Genomic DNA, 23770 nt, shown 5'->3' with positions numbered 1-23770 from the left:
AACACAAATCACCAATAGATTAAGCCACGGAGCTACGCCAAAAGCCTGAGAGTTTCTATTCCGCCGTGGCTCAACATGTTTCTTACTACCCTTGCCATTTTATTTTAGAATACTTCAATTTTTCCACTGTTAAATGTCTCATGCAAGTTTCCAGGGAGGGAGTTGACATCAAGGAATATATATACAAACAAGTTGCCTTTAATAAAGATCTCGGTGAAACGTATCTAAGTTTCGCTTATAATGAACTTACAAATTCCAATCCTTCATATAATTTTTATTCAGAAATTGTTATTTAATACCTATTTCTGATAATGTAGTCGATTAGCATTCAAAAAGTTGTAATACAAAATGACTTCCCAGGTTTGAATATCCATTCAATGTTTGATGCTTTTGTTTAGTTGCCCTTTCACCGTAGCTTCGAAAGGACATTCTTTAATTTAGTGTTGGTTTTTATTTTGTCCTTAAGACTTTTACGTATATATTTTTACTCTTGATTTGATTTTATTCACTGAGGACGATTAAGCAGAGGTCTTGATCTGCATATTTATTCATGCTTTTTTCATTGGCTACAATCTTTTTCATTTTTTTTCTTTGCTTTTTTTTCCACTTCGTGGAAAACGCGGTATTGACAAATAGCAGTCAATCCAGTAAGAAAATTTGAGAAATTGATGATTTTTTTATTTTTTTTTCTAAGTTTCACGCATGCACGTAAACAAATTTCTATGTATATACAAAAAATTGTTCTACTCTAAAAAAAAAAAAAACACAAAAAAAAACACACAAAAAAAACCGAAAACAACAAAACAGCCAAGAATATGACAACAACAACACTAAGACAATGCTTCAGAAAATGTTATGAATAGAAGTAGTTCTATTCATAATAACTAATTGGAGCATCAGGCCGCCCGTGAAGAAGTTCCCAAGCTCCTCCTTCGCAGAACTCTGTCAAGAGCTTTATTCTCTACTCTTTCTTTTTCGAAGCTCTCATTAAATCTTCGGCATCAGTTCAGAGGCATCAGGAGCAAAATCAGGACAAAGAGGGCTGTGCAATTTAGGCATTTCTCATTTGTTAATTTCATAATGAAGAATCGTCTCCCTTATGTAAGATTACACTGTTTTCCTCAACAAAATTTCTTAGTCTTGGGAGTCTCATCATGCTGATCTTTTTACTGAATCAAGCTGATGCTTCTACCTGATCAAGCTCCTCATTCTTAAATCGAGCTGATACCTCTACTCTTGAGTAATGCGTTCACTGTTATTACATTTTTTGTGAAAGGGCTTGAAAATTGATAATATTCAGTAAAGATTAATTTTTTAAGAGGGGGAAAGTCGATTTGATATAGAGCTCATCCTTTTCCTGACGTCCTTGTTGGCAGGGGCAGATATAGAATCTCCTTTTGGGGGAGTAGAAACTACCGAAATGTGGGTTCTATCACTGGTATTCTTTCTTCATCCTCCATCTTCACAATTATTGCAGTTTTCGACGTTCTAGGGCGGGGCCATGTGCCCCTAAACAACTCTTTGGACCCGCCCCTGCTTGTTTGTGTTAAAGACACGTTGAGCTTATTTTGTTATTAGTTTCCTTAACACAATAACCAATTCTTTGACCTAAAAAGAAATCCTAACCTTCCATTAACACAAACTTTAGTACAAACTTGCTAATAAACTTATCGAAGGCTTACTCTGTTCGACTTTGGCTAAAATTACAATTGACTGAAATGAAAAGCATATGCCAACAGTGAATCTTAGGGTGCATATGTTTCAGTATTTACTATGTGTAAATCCTGAGTGACTGCCCAATTTTCATAGATGTAAAAGAAAATTCCTTCTCTACTGTGCATTGGCTAAAACATTTGAAGCTAATATAAAGTTAATTTAAGTCTTATTCGGAGTCGCAATTAAAAAAAATAGATGGCAGTATTGAAAAACACAAGGAATAAATACTTTTGCGAGATTACAAATATATCAGTAAATAATCTACGCAAATGGCGCATATGACAAGTATGAAATGGCACACATTAGGTGGAAGGGAATTAGAGAGGGTAATATTCCTCTCTATCTTTTTTGCCCTCCCCCCTCTTAGATTTTGAAAAATAACTTTGTTTTAGGGTTTTCATTGAAATATACACTTTTTGTTGGAAGGAATCAACAAAAAAATTGTCTCTACTTCCTAGATTTTGGAAGTTAATCCCCCTCCTCCTATATCATTTTTGTAAATTATCGCCACCGAAATTATGGCTTTCTCGTTATTTGAATATTTGAATATCCAACTTCCTTTCAAGTATTATTATCAAATGACCTAGAAATGAAAATACAAATATAAATTGTTTATTATTTGTGTAATCAACTTTCTATTTCATCGTTGTGGCTTTTTCAAAACATTTGTTGTCTTTTCAATTTTCCAATTCATTTATTATGAAAAAACTAAAGTCCAAGCATAGTCCCCACAAGACTCCAAGGTCGCAATAGAAAATGTTGTATGCCCATAAGCTACTTACCCTGCTTATGACCGACTCTGCTAAATGGAGTTGGAATTACACTTTATTGTACAGATTTCAGCTTTTCGACAGTTTTAACTCCAAATTTTAGGCGAGTGGTTTGTTTTATGTGAGTGGTTCTGGATCTCCATAAGGCTTTTGATAGTGTCGACAGAGAGTTATTGAATGATGCCATGCTAAATATTGGCCTTCCCCATTCATTTGTTAGATTGATAGTGAGCATGTATACTTGTGTGAGTGGAATCATTCAAGTTGGTAATAGGTTTTCGAAGCTTTTTGATATTAAGCGGGAGAGTAAAACAGGGCAGCACCCTTTCACCTAAGTTGTTTAATATTTTTATTAATGATGTTGTAAACTTTCTAGAGAATAGATGGGCTCCGAAAGTTAGCCTAGGGACTCAAAAACTATCTCTCTTATTATTTGCAGATGATATTGCTTTGGTGGCTAATAAACCGCAAGATCTACAGACTCTTTTGAATCTCATAGAAGACTATTTGCAGATAAAAAAAAATTAAGGCTGAATACTGAAAAGAGCGAAGTTGTTATTTTTAAAAGAAGGAGGGTTGGGGGCGATGAAAAGTATACATTTAAATTTAAAATAAGGAACTATTTATAAGTAAAAGAATAAAATATTTAGGCTTTATCTTATCGGATAATGGAAGCCTAAGGAGTCATGTTGATGAAATAATTAAGAGTGGTAAGGTGGCCATGTCAGCAATATTTAGAAACCCGACGATAATGGGGATTAAAAACCTAAAAATGCATAAAAGAATATTTAACACAAAAATTTTACCCGTGATAGAATATGGAGCAGAGATATGGGGTGGAGAAACGGTGCAGCAACTGGAGTCCCTTCAGCTCCAGTATTATAAAAGAGTGTTTGGTCTACATCAGACAACTCATTCACAGATTCTGAAAGGTGATGTGGGCCTGTTTTCTTTAAAGCTACGTAGGTATATTTTAATGCTTAGATTCTGGTTGAAGTAAGTTAACTAAGTAGTAAGTTAGTAAGTAAGTTAGTTAACTAAGTAGTAAGTTAACTAAGAGTAATGAAAATAGACTAGTAAGAGCGGCATATGAAGAGATGTTGAAATGTGGTTTAAAAATCTCGTGGCCATCCCAAATTAAATCATTACTAGAAAAAGTAGGAATGCCTTATTTATGGGATAATGGTCTTTGCTCTAGTGATGTACCAACAAATTTAGAAAGCCAGGTACGATTTATATTAGAGAGTCAGGAAATCCAGCATTGGCAATGGCTGGTTTTAGATTCTACAACCCTACAACATTATAAGCAGGCAAAACCTAGTTTTGGAGAGGAAGTTTATTTTAAATTTAATGTACCGGCTATGATTCTACGTAGTTGGATTCAGCTTAGGGCAAATTGTCTTCCAATACAGAACAGGCAAAAAACTTTCGACAAAAATAAAATGATAGTTGGTCCTGATAGGCGGTATGTTTGTCCCCTTTGTAATGATGATGATGAAGACTTGGATCATTTTCTCCGGAAATGCCCAGTGCTCTTGGATTTACGGGAAATTTATTTGCATGGGATTAATTTGATGCTTCCGGGTATACTACAAAATAGTAACCCAACCACAATATTTCGAGTGGGAGTATATATAGTTCAAGATTATATGCTCAAAGATTTCTGATCAAAATTTTGGGATATCCATTTGGCTCAGAATCATTAAAAGGTCCAATAATAATGCCTCTAGGGGTGATACTATCCCCCAGGGGCCATGGGGAAACGGCTGTTAGTTATTCAACTCGTCCATTGTTTACAAATTTTATTTGTTATAGGGAATTATACGGAATTTGTAGAGCAGATTTTTAGCGGGGAGGATTTTCCTAGGGGATAATTTTCCTTGAGAAGGAAAGTTTCCGATGGTAATCGGGAAGGTGAATTTCCTGGGACTATCTTAATGGTAGGAAATTAAAAAAAAAAAAACAACAATTTTTTCAACTGAAAGTATGGAAGAACACTGAAACTTAACCTGAGCAAACATTATCCCGTTTATGTGGAGGCAGTTGCTCTTCCTCATCCCTCGTTCTATACCATAAAGTTTGACTGTTTATCCCGTTTCTTGAAGAACGACTCCTAAGACCGTTGAAATTTGAATATTTTTAAAAAACTTCAGACTTTAGCATAAAGAGTGAGGTATGAGGAAAGGACGTTCCCCCCCCCTCATATATGGAATAATTTCTGTTTTTTTTAAGTTTTAATTTTGCATCTTACTTTCACTTCAAGAAATCAAGTTTTTTTTATTTAATTTCGTTTACGATTAGAATTTCTGGTATCTTTTCGAAAATCGTCCATCCAGATGATAGGCATATTTCGCAAGTGTCCTGAAAATACTGTAACTTTTAATTGCGCAGTTTAAGTTGTTGAGTTGTGTGACAGTACACACGAAGGAGTTTTGTTTTTTGAAGAGGGCAATGGAAAAAAAATTCAATAATGCAAGTAAGAAGTGCCAAGAAATTTGGAAAAACTTAGAATTTGTGGGCTAGGGGCCCCAAGCCCCCCTTCCTTGCTTTGTTTGTGTGATATTCGGTACTATCGTATAACCCAGATCACACTCGAGAAGTGAAGTTAGGTTTATCCTTATAAACATACCAAAGTATTATGAAAATATACTACTACTACTACTGACAATTCACCACAGGACCAAGTCGCCTGAGGCCAACACAGCTACGGACGCTCATCCTCCATTCCAATCTATTCCAAGTCTCCCTTTTTAAACCCTCTAGGAAGTTTCTATTTCCTTTAAATCTTTCTTTATGACGTCCTCCCACCCCAAACGAGGACGACCTGCTTTCCGTTTAGCCCTAGACCGTTAGCCGAAAAGGACAATATTCGGTAATTTTTCATTCTTCATCCGCAGAACGTGCCCTAGCATCTCAACCTTTCTTTCATTTTAGCCCTAGAAAGTGGGATTGAACCACACTTTTCGTACAGCTTTCTGTTTGAAATAGGGTCAGTCAGCCGGGTACCCAGAACAATTCGTAGGCAATTTCTCTGGAAAACATCTAGTAAATATTCATCCGTTTTTCGGAGCGCCCATGCTTCAGAGCCATATTTGACCACTGTCATCAGTGTACCTTTCAATATTTTAATCTTGGTTTGCAGACTTATCTTCCTATTCTTTCAAACTTTTTTCAACTGTGGAAAACCACCCTGAGATTTGGCTATTCTAGTTTTAACATCTTCACTGCTCCCACCGTGTTTACTAATAATACTACCAAGGTAAGTGAAGCTGCCCACCAGATCAATCTTTGGAAATATCAATCTATGAAAATGTAATACTTTAGTAACAAAATTATGGAAACTACAACACAGAAATAAATAAAGCAGACCACCCGGAATGCATTATATGAAATACCTAACCTCACCAAAATACTAAATCTATGTATTAAATATTGAATTAAAATATAGCTACCACGTAGTTTTTTTCAATGAACCTAAGTTAATTGTCTCCGAATACAGAATGGTAAAACGGTTTTTCGCTGATCCAAATAAGCAAAATTCTCGTGTGTTTTCTGGATCGTACGGTAGTACCTGATGTTCTTCTAACCATCCTTAGTGAGTGTTTCCGCCTTTTCCATTTATTTTCCCCTATTTCCTCGCGTTTTGAAATAAATTTCTACTATCATGATGAAAGTTATTTTATTTTTGTGTTGGTGTAGTAAATATAATAAAAAAATATTTATAAACATAAGATCACAAGTGTTGACAACCGAAGAAATTATGTATCTTAAAAAAAATCGTCTAAAATATTTTTTAAAACATTCCAACCAAAGCTTGAAAGAGCATGTATTTCTTAATATTAGTGCGGATCAAAAGTTTTGTCAAACTTTGGGAGTCTTCTTAAAACTGTAATATATCACTGATAATTTATTCAGTTTAACCGGAGTAAGTGCCATTTGATTCACTGCACTTTTGGCAGCGTTACGCAAGTCGATTAATTCCGTCCGCAAATAAGTGTATGCTCGGTCTCAGTAAAATCGATAAAGGCCTTTTCTGTTTCGTTCGGACTGGCGAACGTTCTACCGATGAGAAAGATATCAAAGTACTTGAGAACCTAGTAGTCGGTTGGCGAGTGGTCTGGGGAGTGTCGTGGGTAATCTGGGGATATCATGGGTGATTTATTCAATTTAGTCGGAGTAAGTGCCATTTGACTAAGTTCACTTTTGGCAGCGTAACGGAAGTTTATTGATTTCGTTGGCAAAAAAATGGGTGCTCGGATCTCGATAAAGTCGACAAAGGCCTTTTTTGTTTCGTTCGGATTGGCGCAAGTTCTACCGGTGAAAAAGATATCAAAGTGCTTGAGAACGTAGTAGTCGGTTGGCGAGAGGCCTAGGGAGTATCCTGGCTAATCTGGGGATATCATGGATGATTTATTCAATTTAGTCGGAATAAGCGCCATTTGATTCATTGCACTTTTGCCAGTGTAACGCAAGTCGATTAATTCCGTCCGCAAAAAAATGGGTGCTTGGGTGACGATAAAGTCAACAAAGGCCTTTTTGTCTTGTTCGGATTGGTGAAAGTTCTACCGGTGAGAAAGATATCAAATTGCTTGAGAACATAGTAGTCGAATGGCGAGAGGTCTGGTGAGTATCGTGGGTGAGGAAAGTACTTCCAATTGAGGAAAGTTACACCAAATTAAACCCAAAATAAAATAAAAGAAAAAACCTTATTTGGGCTATGTCTGTATTTTCATTTTATTGTTTATTTATTTATTTTTGTTTTGTTATTTGTTTAAATCCAAAATAAGAATAAAAGTAAAAAACGTATTTGGGCAATGTGTACTTTTGTTTATATTTCATTTATTTATTTTCTTATTTATTTAGATCCAAAATAAAAGTAAAAGCTGAAGGTCACTAGGGAACAAAATCTAATTTGAACGTCTTGCAAATCTAAATTACTTAATTAAATCTTTTTTGGGCAAAATAATTGGCAGCACATCTATCATATATGGTTCATGCCAATAAAGTTGATTTAAAATTTGTTAGCACATACTTAATACGAACATGCAAATGAAGCCAATTCGTAGACTTGTGCCAAAAAGGCGTCGTGAGCTTCGTTCTATATTGGGCAGAAGTATTTCAATTTAAATCTGAATTCCTTATTTGAAGAATATTCTGTAGTGATTCTGTTTCAAAGGCGGCCAGGCGGCGGTTAAGATTCGCTTTAACAGTCCAAGATTCACAGGTATACATTACAATAGGGAGGATGAGTGAGCTAAGCAGTTTCGTTTTGAATGTTATTGATAAATTCTCATCACTCCAGACGGGCTGCAGAGCCTTAAAGCTGGAGTTGGTCAGGGGAGGTATCTCATAATGTCTTTTAGTGGCTATTGTCGGAAATAAGGCATATACCGAAGTGGGTAACTTCCTCAAGGAGCTGTATGTCATGATAACAATGATCAGCTTTACCAAAGAGCCATAATGAGCCATATTGAGCCATGAGTCAAGACAAACCCAACTGTTTGTGAATGTACAATTCAAATAAAGCTAAAGCTTAAATCCACATAAAGATCACCTTGACTTGCTAAGGTCAAGTCTTGACCTATTTTTTCGAGTAGCTTAAGGTTTATTTGTAAGAATGATTGAAGGATATTTTAAATGGGAACTTGATTCCCAAAACTGAAAATAGGTTCTTCTTGTCACCTACCTATTTTGTCATTTGCCTAATCTTATTTCGTCAATTCATCTTATGTTGTTACGTCATTTTAACTCAAATCAATTTTACGAGAGGCTTGGAGCTCTAATTTGCATTGGAACGACACGATACTTGTATCATTAGATTCTTTGCTTTCAGTTCCATACATTCACCTAGCCAGAAATATGATATTGCTTAGAGTTTTTCTCAAACAGTAGTCTAACTAAAAAATAGTAAAATTCCCCTTTTTTCCAACGATTTTCAAGCAATTTTATTATATTTGATTAAAATCTAGGAATATATCACTTTCTTCAGTAATTTCCAAACGATATTCAACGTATTTTCCAATCTAAAAAATGCAAAGCAAATTTGGTTGTTGTAATTCAGTAGAGATATAAAGCTGAATTTCAGCTACTGAATAATAGGAAAAATTGACATATTGCCATGGATCGTCTTTTTGGGCCATCCATTTAGGACCAACGAATAGCAGGTCGTCCCCGAATGGGTATGAAGAGGCCGTAAGAAAGTTTTTAAAAGAAACTTTATGGGAGGGGGTAAAGAGGGAAGCAATTGAAAAGACTAGGGATGGAAGAAGAGCGATAACAGCTGTGTTAACCTCTGACGACTTGGTACAATGGTTAGTTGTTAGTAGTAGTTTTGGTAGTAGTAATGATAGCGAAATTTTCTTTTTGCGCTGAAACTTAGAATTACAGAAAAAGAATAAGAATAAGATACAGATACAGAATAAGATAGAATATTCTGTATAGAATAAGATACAGAATAGAATACAGATATAGATACAATAGAATATAGATACAAGAATAGAATAAGATACAGAGAACTTGCACAGTGAACGTAAGCCTAAATTTAGAATAGTTTGAGTTTTCTTGTCTTGGGTTCAAGCTAAGATACTTACAACTTACCATTATTACATAATGGTAATGATACCTAATGGTACCATGGTACATAATGGTGCCAATAGTAAGTGTACCAATGTGTACCAATGGTACACAATGGTAATGGTACATAATGGTACCAGTATTACATAATGGTAACTTAAATAATTAAGATACTTACAATACGTATAAATTTAGTATCAAAAGACTCTTCTTTCTCGAATAAGGGAAATTTTCTTCGAATATTTTTAGTATACGCAAAAATTAGCAATGTCACCTGCTAAAGGCCCTCTCTATTGCAGTAAGCTAAATTGGGTGAGCTATGCTTACTTAGAGTCAAATGCATCACTTTGTAATGCATCAAATGCATCAAATGCATCAAAGAAGAAGACTGCTAACTTTCCGAGCGATCATTCGGGAAATAATTATTTTTCCCCCATAACAATGAAATAAAAAAGGACAAAACTAGGAAAATCAATAGATCGTTTAAGAAACTGAAAACAATGGATAGCTGATTTGGTTTCAAGATTTCGGAGAGTTCTAGTGCCCTTTTCTAGTGACCAAAATGATTGGAGGGCAACTAGCCCCTCTTTTGCCCCAAAGTTGTCTGGTCGAAATTTTAAGATGGCCATTTTGTTCGGCATAGTTTAAATGTTCAATAACCATGCCTTTGGGAATAACATGACCCCCCACAGTCCCTGGGGAAAGGGCTGTAAGTTATGAATTTGCCCATTGTTTATTTATCGTATTTGTTATTGGGAAGCAATCGGTTTCAAGATTTGGGAAAATAAAAGAAATCCAGATTTCTGTCATTCTAACTCAGTTAAAAACTTTTAGATAGAATTTGTCCGTTATCATAATCAATTATCGAATGAATGGCACTAATTTATTATGTGATCAAAGTAAGTAATGAAGGGATTTATGCCTCTTAACGAGGAAAAACAATCAAAACAAGGAAATTCAAAATCAATAGAAAATAGATTTTACGTTTGTTCACGAAGCTTTTGTATGAAAGAAAAACAATTATCCAGAACTCCGTAATTCAATGAAACCTGGGTTTTTTCTCTCATTAGTTTGCTTCTATTTTCATTACCTCTTATTATTTTTTTATTAATTATTGTTACTTATTACTTTTATTTTTTTACTTTTATTATGGGATGCTGTTAATCTAATAGCAGTTAAACTTTTAGTAGCAACTAAAAATCATATTAAAAGAAACTACATGAATCTTATAAAGCATAGATCATATTATTATACTGTTAAGTTCAGAAAAAGCCATGCAAGAAACATTTAAAAGTTTTTGAAGACCACACTGGCTATCCATGACGTTTGAGAAAAGAAAAATGCGAAAAAGTACATGTTTTATTAGAAACCAAGAAACAAAGGTGATTTTCAGCCAATGGAAGGCTCTTTTTTTGCTTTCTAAACTTTTTTTACTGCTTTATTACGCTTACTTCTTTACTTTTATTACTTCTAACTACTCATTGCAGCACAAATTCACTGGATGCCAATGTAGCTGAAGTTGCTTCTCCACCACCCAAATATTTATCAATGCTTTTCAATCCCTCTTGTAAAGTTTTAATATAAGTATCATACGTTTGAGAACATTCCACCTTTTGTTTGGGCCCAGATGAACTATCCATTAGTTTGGTACCAATTTTTGCCCATAGTGTCTTTCCGAATGTTTGTTTTTGACCCTCATTCGTACTTGGCATAATTTTATTGTCGCTTACTGTTCTTTTTTATTTTATGATTTTTTCTCGTTCTATAATTGGATTTTATTTTTTGATTATTGTTACACATTGTTGTAGATTCCAATCTATTCGGTTCTTTTTTCTATTTTTTCATTTTGTAAAATACAAATTGTGGATTTTTTAAACCTTATTTTAACGTAACTTGGCTGCTACATCACCCTGAATTGGTCTGAATCTAAAACACGTTTACATTAACATGCAAAAATTTTTAAATTGCTTCAAGTCCCTTCTTATGGCCTCATACCATTTAAATCAAGAATTTTTGACTTTTTGTTTGGCCTCGCTTGGAGTAAGGGACCTATTAATTTGGTACTCATTAAAACTGATATGCTAAAACTATAATCCAGCCACTTCACATTTCCCAGCTTATTTTGCCCCTTTTTACCCGTAGTGTCCTCCAGAATGTTGGGTTGGATCCTCATTCGGTTTTTGCATAATTTTCCTTTTGCCCTTGTCTATTTTTTTATATTTCTTTATTTTCTCTTTTTTTAAATTTGTCGTTTGGTTTTTGACCATTAATGCACAACGTTGTAGATTCCAATTTACTCTGTTTCTTTTCTTATAATTGTTTTACAAATATAAGCTCGAAGATTTAGCTGTAATAGTTACTTCTGTTTCAATAAACCGTATCCTCAAGATCGTATCCAGGTTTTGTTTCAGCTTGGGGGGGGGGGACAAAAAACTTTAAAAAGTGCATCAAAATTCTGTTTATATTCATATTTGTCACGTTTTACGAGTCGGACAATTTTTTTTTTTGGGGGGGGGGGGGGTGGTTGAACCCCTAAACTCTTCCCCCCTGGATACGGCCTTGAATATCCTAACGTAACTTAGCTGTCAAACAACAATTAATTGGCCTAAATCTAAAACAGGTCTGCATTAATATGCAAAATTGTACCATTTCTCATTGCTATATCATTCGACATGAATTCTTTGAGTTTGTTTTCCAATTTATTCGCTTCTGTAATTGCACTCATATTGCACACAATTCACAATTTAACACTTTCCTACGGAGGAAGAAAGCCATATATGTCATATTTGGAATTCTGTATCATTTCCAGCGTTGTCAACGCTTTGAAATAGGCTGTAAGCCTACCAGTTTTTTCGCTAAAATTGTATTGCAAGAGGTTAATTTGCACCATCTGAACAGCAGTCTGAAATTTTACAATAGCAAGAAGAAAATTTTGATAAACTAAAACTTGAACAAATACCCGAGGAAGAAAGGAGCAATCAAAACCTTGTATTGTATAAAAAATTTCAAAATGTACTCTATTGTACCAGGACCTCTTAATTGTACCAAAAACGATACAATTGTACCGTGTTGGCAACGCTAATAATTTCGGATTTTTTTTTTGCATGGAAAATCAAATAGACAATTGAGAATCTTTCGGCAGGGCAGTGTTTCCACCTTCTTAAAGTTAGCATTTCGGGTTTTAATGCTCCTTATCTGTTACTTTCATTCTTAGGAAAGAGGTTATGTCTCTTATATGGATATTATAGAGTTGACAATTTCAATTTTATTGTGTCATGAGCCGTCCATTGAAACATCAGCGGAAACAAAAATCAAAAAAGTTCGTTGCTGAATTTGATTTTTGTTCGCCAATTATCTGCCAAAACGAATACCGATCTGTTTTTGATGCAAGCCTAAGGGCTTGGGCTTAGAGAATGTTTTGAATGCATTATAGAATGGACTTGGCTTCTTAAAATTATTTTTAGTGTTCAATGGCAAAACGTTTTTGTAACATTCTGGCATTAATTCTTAGTTTTAGAGATGGCTCTTCTGATTGTACAGTTTTCAGAGTCAACCGTAAAGCTTTTATCCTGAAAATTCAAAAAATGTTATCAATGGACTTGGTCAGACTGGCTTTTATTCGTTTTCTTTTTTTTAGAAAATGTCTTTCATGAATAAAGTAAAAAAATATGCTTCGACGCTCAAACCCGAGGTAATATTAAAGGTATAAATGGTCCGATACACTTTTTAAAACGCTCGACTTAAGCTTTCTTTAAATGTTGAAATGTTTAAGAAAGCAAAAAGTTATGTTTAATCAAATTTTTATTGAAATAAATGCAATAGATTTTACTTATTAGAAGGTTTTCAAGCTATTAGATGTCAGGTTATTGTTCTCATTTCTTGGGGGTTTTGTACTTACGGATTTCTTCCTCGACAGAGTAAAATACCGCACAAATAGTTTTTTCATTGACTTTCGGTGACAGTAAAAATATTTTAACTAAAAATAACAAATATTTATGTATAAGTACTATAGCCGAACTAGGTCTTGACGCATCGCAGACCTTGTAGTATAAACATCCATATCATGGTCAGTCCAGTTATCTGTATCTGAATTTGCTCTATTTCGACTGCCTGACATGCTCTGCCTTCGACTTGCTCCTCTGTTGCCTACCCCAACTCCCATCATTCCAGAGCTTAAGTTCATGCCCACAACACTTGCTGTCTCGTTTTCGTTAAGTATTTCACGATCTGTGTCCCAGCTACTTTCTCCTCCGCTCATTGCTCTCTCTTGTTCGCGGCGTCTGGCGTGTTGTCTGCGCTGAGAGGAGCGTGAATTGCGGGACATCCGCGAACCACTGCGTGTCAGTTCCACTGTTGATCCCATTCGTGAAGCCGGCTGTAGACCGAAGGCCATTGATCTTTGCGATGCTCGAAGATCTGAAAGACGAATACAATTATTTCAGACCGTGTCTCCCTATTTTTTTGAACCTCGGGTTTATTTTTATAAATCCGATATCTAACCATCCAAATTTATAATTTAGAACGCGTAAAAACTCTTCTAAACCTTTAAGTTATTATCAGTATCTATAGAAAATTAAATAAAAAACAAGTTTCTCAACTGAAAGTAAGGAGCAACATTCGAACTTAAAACGAACAGAAATTGTTCTTCAACACCTTGCTCATCACGCTAAAGTTTTTAGTACTTTTAAAAAAGCTTCTTATTGTTCTGATTAAACGACCCTTATGTTTCAAGAGTCGTTTTTAAAGAACTGGGACAAAATTCAAACTTTGTCGTATCTCTTCCAAAGATAGAAAAAATTGATTTGGAAATTTAACTTTTTGGATGTCCCCCTCTTGTGAATACGCTCTACCTCGTCCCTGTACACATACTTCTTATAATCAGTGCAAACATATAATCAAAATAAACTATGAATCAATGAATTACATTTGTAGCTCACACCATCTTTCAAACATCACTATTTTATTTTCTGTTGCGGGCCCTGCAATATGTGTCACATTCTTTACTCCTCGTGACGTGCAGTTTTGTTTTTAACAAGTTATAATTACTTGTCTATAGGTAGCGTTGCTGTAGCTCAGAACTATGCACTGAATTTGATCTTCGTGGTCATAGCAGTAAAATTCACACAATTTTTTTTTTTTGTATCTCCCTTTTATCTCTAAGCATGGAGTCTTTCGAGGGGGAACAAGAATATTGTATTTCCAACAAAAGAATTATGTATTTACTGGTGAATAAAACTCTGAACTCTAATAACAAAATCACGGAATAGGCGTTACTCTAGGTCGTATCCTGATTTTTTTTTTTTAGTTGGTCGATTTTTTGCATAAAAAGAAAACAAAAAAGATCTGAAGCATAAAGTAAATCAAACAGTTCGTGGTAACGAACTGTAATTAAAGAGCAACCCTGTAAGTAAGTAAGTAAGTGACTGTAAGTAAAAGCTCAATAGTAACCGAAACTCTAAAAAACTGGATTTCGATACCAATAGATATATCAAAAGAAAAGTTTAATTCTTTTTAGTCCTACTAAGCAAAAGTTACGAGCCTGAGAAATTTTGCCTTATTTTCGAAAAAAGGGGAAACACCCCCTAAAAGTCATAGAATCTTAATGAAAATCCTACTGTCAGATTCAGCGTATCAGAGAAATCTACTCTAGAGCTTTCAAGCTCCTATCTGCAAAAATGTGGAATTTTGTATTTTTTGCCATAAGAAAGATCACGGATGCGTGTTTATTTGTTTTTTTTTTCTCATAAGTGATCGTATCGACCCAGTGGTCCTAAAATGTTTTGAGAGGGCTCATTCGAACGGAAATTAGAAGTCCTAGTGCCCTTTCTAAGCAACCAAAAAATTGAAGGGGAACTAGGCTCCTTCCAACGCTCATCTTCCCTATAGTCATTGCACACAAATTTTGAGATGGCCGTTTTGTCCACCATAGTCGAAAAACCTAATAAATATGTCTTTGAGGACGACTTAATCCCCCACAGTCCCCAGGGTAATGGCTACAAGTTATGAACTTTGCCCAATGTTTACATATAGTATTGGTTATTGTGAAGTATACAAACGTTTTTGGAGGGAATTTTTTCTGGTGGGGGGGGGGGGGTAGGGGTCGGGGAGAGGGTTACGTGAGTTGACCTTTCCATGGAGGAATTTTTCATGGGGGAAGATAATTTTCCATGAAGGGGGTGCCAGATTTCCGAGCATTATTTAAAAAACGATCAGAAATTAAATTTGAAAAAACAAGTTTTTTCAACTGAAAGGAAGGAGCAACATTAAAACTTTAAACGAACAGAAATTATCTCGCTCTTCGCTCTTCAATATCTCGCTCTTTACGCTTAAGTTTTTTTTCAGTACTTTCAAAAGAGCTATTTAATCTATTTAAACTGCCTTTGTGATTCAGGGGTTATTCTTGAAGAATTGGAAGAAAATTCGAACTTTAGAGTAACGAGCGAGGTATTGACGAGAGGGTGAGCCCCCCTCATATGCGTAATAATTTCTGTTCGTTTTAAGTTTTAATGTTGCTCCTTACTTTTAATTGAAAAAAACCTTTTCAATAGGCATGATGATTCCTTCATCATTGAATAGACTTTACTCAAGGTCGTATCCTGATTTTTTTTAAGTTGACCCATGTTGCACATAAAAATCTGGAGTGTATTGGAAATTTCTGTAGACATGACGATTCCTTTATCATAGAATAGGCAGTGCTCAAGATAGTATCCTGTTTTTTTTTTAGTTGCGGTTGCGGTGCTGTTTTATTTTATGAAGTTTTTACTCACGTTTATACTAATCGTAAATATTCTTGGTTATTATTATTTCTCTATCAAAGACTATGAACCTAACCTATTATTCCGTTATTAGATTGTTTGAGTTTAGTTAATTGAGGATTTAAGTATTATATATAATAAAAAGATAAGAAAATGTCTTGTATTGGACCACTTCAAATCTTCCGCGTAAATTAAAAATTTGTACTATGACAGTTTTTCTCTTACCTTGCCTAGAAAGTCCCATTGGCCCTACTTGCAGTCCCAATGACATAGGATTTAATCCTTGCATACCCATTCCCTGGAGTCCCATCATAAGGGGCTGATTCAGATTTGAAGTTGAGAAGTTCATTCCAGACATTGCTGCTAGATTACCTCTTCCTAACTGACTATCGACCACTGACCTAAAAACAGATACTTAACTCGATAAAAACAAAAATAGATCTTAGATACTAGAATAAATGCTAAAATAGACACTTAAAGTAGTTAAAAAGAAAATACTTATGAATGATTAGTGTGTTTCTTTCATTTTATCATCGCTCTAACACTACAAAGGCGGAAATTTAAAACGGAGAGAAATTTGTCTTAAAAGTCTATATACACACTGAATTGTTCCCAAGCATTGTTTATCAATACTAAATTGTTTTATTTAATATAGTCAAGTCAAATCAAGTATACAGGTATTTGTACAAATCAAGTGTACAAATCTCTTTTGTACAGGTTTTTTGTTTTTTTGCTAACCCCCCGCTTCGGAAAGGCCCTCTTTTAATTAACAAAAAATTGAAATGAATGAATAATGGAACAACTTCGAAAAATGTTAAACACAAGAGGACAGGAGAACCATTGCGCCGAAACTAGTAATTAGTAACAATGAAGTCCCCCCACAAAAAAAAACCTGTACAAAAGAGTCTTTAAAAGCTGGGGGTTTGGGGGGCGGCAGCCCCCCAACTGCCTCTTCTAATTCCTGTACGTTTTAAGGTTCGACTTTGGGACGCAGCCTCTTTAACTCTTTAAGAAAACGAGTTTTTTTCATATTATTTCTGTACGTTTTTCTACAATCCATGGTGGATGTAATTTAATAATTCCTGTACTCCTCGTACAGGAATTAGGAGAGGAACTTGGGTGGCTGCCGCCCCCCCCGCTTTTAAATCATTGTATAAAATAGAAAAAAAATAGATAGAATGACCGAAATGTTTCTTTTGCTCATAAGAAGCTAATATTCTGTTATCTCTCAATTGATAAGCTGTCCAGGTGTTATCAAAATTATACACTTTTATTTTGATGTTGTGAAAAAAACCGCCCGTAAGGGACTTGAACCCTTAACCAGAGGATTAAAAGTCCCACGGTCTACCGACTGAGCTAATCACTTGCATTTGGTTAATATAACTTCTAAATAAATTTTAAAAATTTCAAATTAACATGGGCTCTTATGGAGAGAAATGCGTTAATTAAGTAGCTAATGCGTGGTTTCTGGAAAACAGGGAAGGAGTTATCGGATCGAGCTGAAATTTTGCGGATAAGCTCCTGGGCCGTAGGGGACCTTAACTTGTGAATTTCAGCCCGATCGGACAACGTTAAAAGGGGGGGGGTGGGGTTGGGGGGTCGAAACTTTCGGGGGGTTAAGATTTTCCTATGAAACTTTCCAGGAAAATTACTCGGAGAATTCCGCATCGAATGAGTTTCCGTACACCCAGATCCGATGTCGGCTGTGACCTGTAGGCGTCGAGGAAAAAAAAGAAAATGAATTTTAAGTGTCTATGCGTGGTTTCTGGAAAACAGGGAAGGAGTTATCGGATCGAGCTGAAATTTCGCGGATAAGCTCCTGGGCCCTGGGGGACCTAAACTTGTGAATTTCAGCCCGATCGGACAACGTTAAAGGGGGGCTGGGGTTGACGGGTCGAAACTTTCGGCCAGATTTTCCCCATGAAGGAAAAGTTGGAGGGGGATGAAATTTGGCAGGTTTCTTAGTTGGAGCTCGGGCTACGAAATGCATCCCTCCCCATCCCTCTGCGACCACTGGAACCGAAGATCGCTTAACATTGTCGTGGGTCGCCTCTTTATAGAGGCACGAGTGTGCCTCCTTGACATTTTGTCTCCATTGTCTCCAATAACGGTGTTCATATGTTACCACCGTTTTTCCTCAAACATAAAAAATAAAGAAAACTTCATCTGGAAAAAAATATAGAAGGTCATGCACTCAGTTACCGCGATAAAAGAATACGTTTTTAATGCATAAATAAAGATAGTTTCAATTAAATTTTTCTGAAAGACATGCCACTGTAAAGCAAACAGATTAGATTAGTTTTGTTTGAACTTTAATACCATCTACTTTTAATTTTCTAAGCAGATATTCTCATTAAGTCAACCAATCGTCAGCGACCACTAGCACCCCCCCCCCAAAAAAAAGATGCCAATAAATGACGATATTTTATCGATAATTGAGGATTATAGAAAAAAGACACATAAAAGTGGTCTAGAGGATAAAAAAATGAACATTGAATATGGGGATACGTGACTTCTTGCTGATTTGATCATGAGTGATATTGACTTGACTTGACTTAAGTCTCCTGCCGGGCGCTGCTCGGCGTAGAAAGTTACTTCTGCCTCCTCCATCCACTTCGGTCCATGGCGAGCATTTTATCTTCGCCCTGTCTGATGTTTGCCATCGTCAAGAACTCGGACAGGCTGTCGGACCAACGTTTCTTCTGTCGGTCGCGAGGTCGCTTAGTCGTAGATCGTCTTTGCGGATAGATGTGGTGGCATTCGAAGCAGGTGCCCGAACCATCGTAAGGTTCGCTCGGCTGCTTGAGCGAACCTTGCGATGAAATTATATATATTCTAATATTATCTGTTGTTGTTTATAAAATGCCTTAGATGTAGCAATTTTCTGGCTAATGAGCCCTTAAACATCTCTTTATGATGTTTCAGTGCCCCACTAGCGGCGACGGCAAACCAGAGAATAAGAAAGGAGACACTTCACTGCTTCCAATGCGAAAAAAGGATTTTCCTTATAGCTCAAGTTGGGGAGGGGGCTTAAATTCTCCTATATCAGGTTTTCAGCTATGGTTATTCCAACTGTGCAGTTATCATTTCGACTTGACGTCATTTTAGAGGGGTTTCAGGCTACTTTTTGCTTTCCCTTACACTTGTTTTCGCAATAAACTTTCACTAAAGATCAGCCGAAATAATAGTTCTCATTCCCGTATCAGCTGAAACGTTGATTCTTCTTCACTTGACATTTTTGTTTTTAAAGCACGTTTTTGAATTTTCGGTTATTATGGTTCATTGGTTCATATGGTTCATATGGTATTATGATTGAATTATATTATGGTATTATGGTATTATTATTGACATTATGGTTCATATGGTTCATTCTCTAATAGATTGCGTAAAACACGAAAATATATATTATATTTTTGTTTTTGTAAGTAACAAGTCCAAGCTAACTCTTTTTTGTGTTAACAATTAAATGAAGTTGTGCTAGTGAAAAGCGAATTGGGAGATAACGGGTACATCCTCGTTGTGGAAGAATTCGTCGTGTTTCGTGACGAATTTGTTGATTCCTAGTGCACAAATGAGACTATAATCTGCAGAAGATTATTTCTAAGAAAATGGAGACATCTCCTCTTTAGCCTTCCAAATATGTTTTTGAAAATAGCTCAGAAATAATTTGAAGTTTATGCTTGAAAATAGTATTTTAGTCAAATTTTGTTTTAAATAGTTTGAAGTTTATATTAGAAAGAAAGTGGAGATTATAGACCATTATAAACCATTCTAAGCCACGCTGTTTGGTTGAACAAACGATTGGTCGCCACAATTTTTTCTATCTCACGGTAGCAAAAAAAAAAAAAAACAAAAAAAAAAAAACAGAAACTTGCTGATCAAACTTTGTGAAAACCAATTATTTTTTGCAAAACTGAGTCTCCTGTGATTAATCGTTTTTCTTTTTTCACGCAAATCACGCAAAAGTGATTCCCATTTAGTTAACTAAAGCTACAGAAACATCATTTCCTATTAAACTTACATAATCAAGAATGAACTCTCTTGATTCATTCATTCTTGAATGAATCAAGAATGAAGGCTCTCAATAAAACAGACTTTAAGCTGTCATCTATGCTAATTGGTAGTTGGCTTATCTATCATTACTTTTTTCTTCATTAGCAATACCAGCACAAAGGAATACTGTAAAATGTTGCAGTGGCTCTGAGTATTGAAAGACGGGAACTACCAGGGAGTTGCCAGGGCGGCCAGGAGTAGCCAGGGAGTTGTCACAGTTCTTTTCTTTCAGCTCAATGATATATCTTCATTAAGTACACCATTAGGCATTTAGTCATGCATATGAGTTTAACTGTATGGTTTAGGGACTGCTAATGAGGGATTTATTAGTAATGAATCCTCTACCGTCTATGGTGGGGTGATTTTTTGAAAGGAGTAAAATCTATTCAAATTGAAAATATAGAGTAATAATTACCAAGTGAATATAGGGAGATAGTTGTACTTCCTCTGTTTTTATAAAAGAAAAACTGGTAAAAAAAGCAAGGAATAAAGAATATTTTGACTATAGATTACGTAGATTAAAAGCTCGTGACTTGAACTTCCAAATGTAAACAAAAGCACTAGGGACCCTTTGAGATTCAGAATCATGGGACTTTACCCTCCTTGTAGCTCGACCTCCGTTCGACAGGAACCTCATTTAGATCAATCCCATCATTGGGGATTGAGAATTAAACAGATGCTAAACAAAATGGGATTGAACTAAATGGTGTTCGTGTCGAACAGAGGTCGGGCTACATGGAGGGTGAAGTCCTAGGATTTCCAATCTCAAAGGGTCTCTAGTGCTTTGAGGAGTGCTTTTAATGTTGTTACTTACTTTGAAACGGTAGATCTATACCTAGGAAAACCTACCCATTTAGATCTGTTTAGTCCCAAGCAACTCAACCTCCATTCATCCTAAAATAAGCTTTTACAGGGATTCAATTGAATGGGGATTGTATTGAGTAAGGGTTGAATCACATGGAGGTAAATTGCACACTGATTGAGTTGAATGAGGGCTGGGTCAAATAGGGGATCTATTGAACGGGAGTTGAGTTAGATGGGTCGAGTTGACCATTTATGTTAAAAAATGAAAGAAGTGAAGATAAACACCGAGTTTCAAAAGTGGCGTTCAAGTAAAGAGAGCAAATTTTTACGATAAATTTTATTTTTTATAGAATTTAATCGTGATAAAATTTTAGATTGCATTAAAATTAATCCTTTCCTTACTTTTCAGACGGAAACTTAACTTGTAACTTTAATTTCGCTATTATTTTTGCAGGAAACAACATGTAAAAGTTCTAAAGTATATCGGTACAAAGATATAAATTTAAAAAGCGGTCTTCGATAAATTCTCAAAATTTGTTAAAAATTGCAATTAAAAAATATGTAATTTATAATTTTTTCGACTTCAAATTTTAACCTTGCTGGTCTAAACTTAGCAGCAAAATTTATTAACTTCTTTTTTATTCCTAGACCTAACTGCTAGTCAAATCATTGTGAATCGTTTCGTTGGGCTCAAATAAAACCTAAAACCTATATTTTTATTATCAATGCAAACACTCATTCTATTTCATCCAGGGTTTCCACAGCTAGTGATTTATCACTAGAGGTTTTTTATATTGCGTAAACAAAAAAAAAATCACCAAATCAGCACATAAATCACTAGATTATTGAAGAAAATCACTAAATCAACCAAAAAATCCCTAGAATATAGTATTTTTTTTTTGTTTTCACCGGGTGGTAACCCTGATTTAATCATTTGAAAGACTTTAAGGCAAGACAGCCGTTGTATTTATTCCAGTGTTTTAATGGTACATGAGTACATGAGGATACATGACATGATGTACATGTACATGATGGGTAGATGAGGAATGGTACAAAGGGGTATATGAGGGAATAATAAGCTGGCTTTTTCCTAGTAAATGTAGTGCATTTTGGCCAAATTATTTAAAATTTTTAATTATAGAAAGTCCCTGAAGATAATTTGATTGGGAAAAACATTAAGTAGCATATTAAGTGAATTACTTAAGTGAACATAATAAGTGAACTTGGGAACTGTATGCAACTGACGGCATTTCAAGCAGTAACCTCTTCGACAAATGTGGTTTGATCCCGTTTTCTAGGGCAAGGTAGGGCTAGGGCAAGGACACGTTCTGCAAATGCAGGATGACAGATTTCCTAATATTGTGCTTTTCGGCCAACCATATAGGACCAAACGAAAAGCAGGTCGTCCCCGAGTTAGGTGAGAGGAGGTCGTAAGGAAGGATTAAATGGAAATCGGAACTTCTCGGGAGGGTGTAAAGAGAGACGCTTTTTTGTAGTTTGGAGTGGGGGAGGAGCTTGCGTAGCTGTTGGCCTCGGGCGGCTTGGCACTACACTGAGCTGTTAGTAGTAGTAGTATTATGTAACTCCTAAAATCCTACATAGAAAATATTCCAAAATACTCTAATATACTTGTACTCTAGTGCTCTAATAATGAAATACTCAATCTAATAAGAAATCCTAGTTAAAAGGCGGGTATTGAATAAATACCTCGTAATGAATAAATACATAGTGAATAAATAAAAAGCTCGTATTGAATAAATATCAGCGTTTGGCTTAAAAAAGGATACCTCTGTCCAGCCCTTTAATCTCTCCCCCACAGAGGCAGCGTTTGGAGGGAGGGGGTGGTGGTGCCAAGGGGGAAATTGCCCCCTGCCCCAATAATGTAGAGAAAAAATTTATTATATATCCCGTGCCCCTTGAATCCGGATATGGACCCCTCTTCCCCCCCCCAATAAAAATGCTTATCAGAATGACATAATGACATAAAAAAGACATATCAGAGGTTTGTTTGAAGTTAAAACAAGGGTAATTAATGAGGGTTTGTCTTTATGACTAACATAATTTATATAATTGCGAAACGCTTTTAATATTAAATATTTTTAAGAGAAAAATGTCGAGGGGTAGGGGGCATTGGACAAGGACCAAGTAAGTGGTAGCAATATATTAGGTATACATATATATATATATATATATATATATATATATATATATATATATATATATATATATATATATATATAGCCTATATATGGTATATTATATATATATATATATATATATATATATATATATATATATATATATATAGCCTATATATGGTATATATATATATATATATATATATATATATATATATATATATAATTACTTATAAAGGATAGACGAACATTATATTTATGCTTGGAGTAATATATACATTAATTAATATTTTTTTAATAATCTGAACATTTCAAGTATGTCTAACTTTCATTTTTGTACTTCTTCGATTGCCTAATGTGCTTGCCTGTGCTGCCAATCTGTCAGATGTGAAATTTCTTCTTTTTTAATCGGTGAAATTATGTGTGAGAAATTCAAAATAAATATGCTGAATTAAGAACCAGCTATTTCACAGAGTATTTTAATTATCGCTGCTTTAATACATTTAGATTTGCAAACAAATTACTATTGACGTGATATCTGTTTTTTTTTTTTTGCTAATTAGGCAGTTTTCTGTTAATTAAGGTTTTTCAGGTCTACTTAATATCGAAGAGGATATGGGCTGGCAATTTTTTTTAGTAAACAGCTATGAGCTAATTTTATTTTGTATATTTAATGACGATTTAAAGAGCCTTAACCTCAACACCCCAAAGAAGCAGAGCTAAATTGAGCTACAATTGGGCTAACCTGAGTTATATATACAAAATCGTTGTTGATAGTCACTAATGTTCCTTTGGTTTAAAAAAATTTAAACCCAAAATTGTGCCATTTGTACAAAATCAACGTTTCAGAAAAATATTTTGTGTCTTCAGAATCCGAATCAAACCTAGTCGTAGAGGACAGGGGACTGAGGGAAAAGCCATGGTGAAGACAGAGCTTAAGTCACTAGGTGCTACAACAGTC

At 35.1% G+C, this 23770-nt stretch overlaps 2 protein-coding genes across 3 annotated transcripts in view; one reads left to right on the top strand and one right to left on the bottom strand.

The window, feature by feature from the left end:
- The window catches only part of LOC136033564 (rab3 GTPase-activating protein catalytic subunit-like), a 424515-nt gene that overhangs the window by 187201 nt on the left and 213544 nt on the right, over window positions 1-23770 (top strand). The gene's annotated exons all lie outside the window — the stretch shown is intronic.
- Window positions 11737-23770, bottom strand: part of LOC136033563 (uncharacterized) — a 67764-nt gene continuing 55730 nt past the window's right edge. Inside the window, exons 8-9 of the mRNA XM_065714321.1 lie at window positions 16040-16215; window positions 11737-13475 (exon numbers count right to left, since the gene is read on the bottom strand). Coding sequence (XP_065570393.1) covers window positions 13066-13475; window positions 16040-16215 — 586 coding nt within the window. The 3' untranslated portion in view covers window positions 11737-13065. The remainder of the gene's footprint in view (window positions 13476-16039; window positions 16216-23770) is intronic.

This window comes from Artemia franciscana, chromosome 12 (assembly GCF_032884065.1).
Source record: "Artemia franciscana chromosome 12, ASM3288406v1, whole genome shotgun sequence".
Classification (NCBI taxonomy): Eukaryota; Metazoa; Arthropoda; class Branchiopoda; order Anostraca; family Artemiidae; genus Artemia; species Artemia franciscana.
Note: the sequence above shows the minus strand (reverse complement) of the source record. Positions and strands in the feature narration are given on the sequence as shown.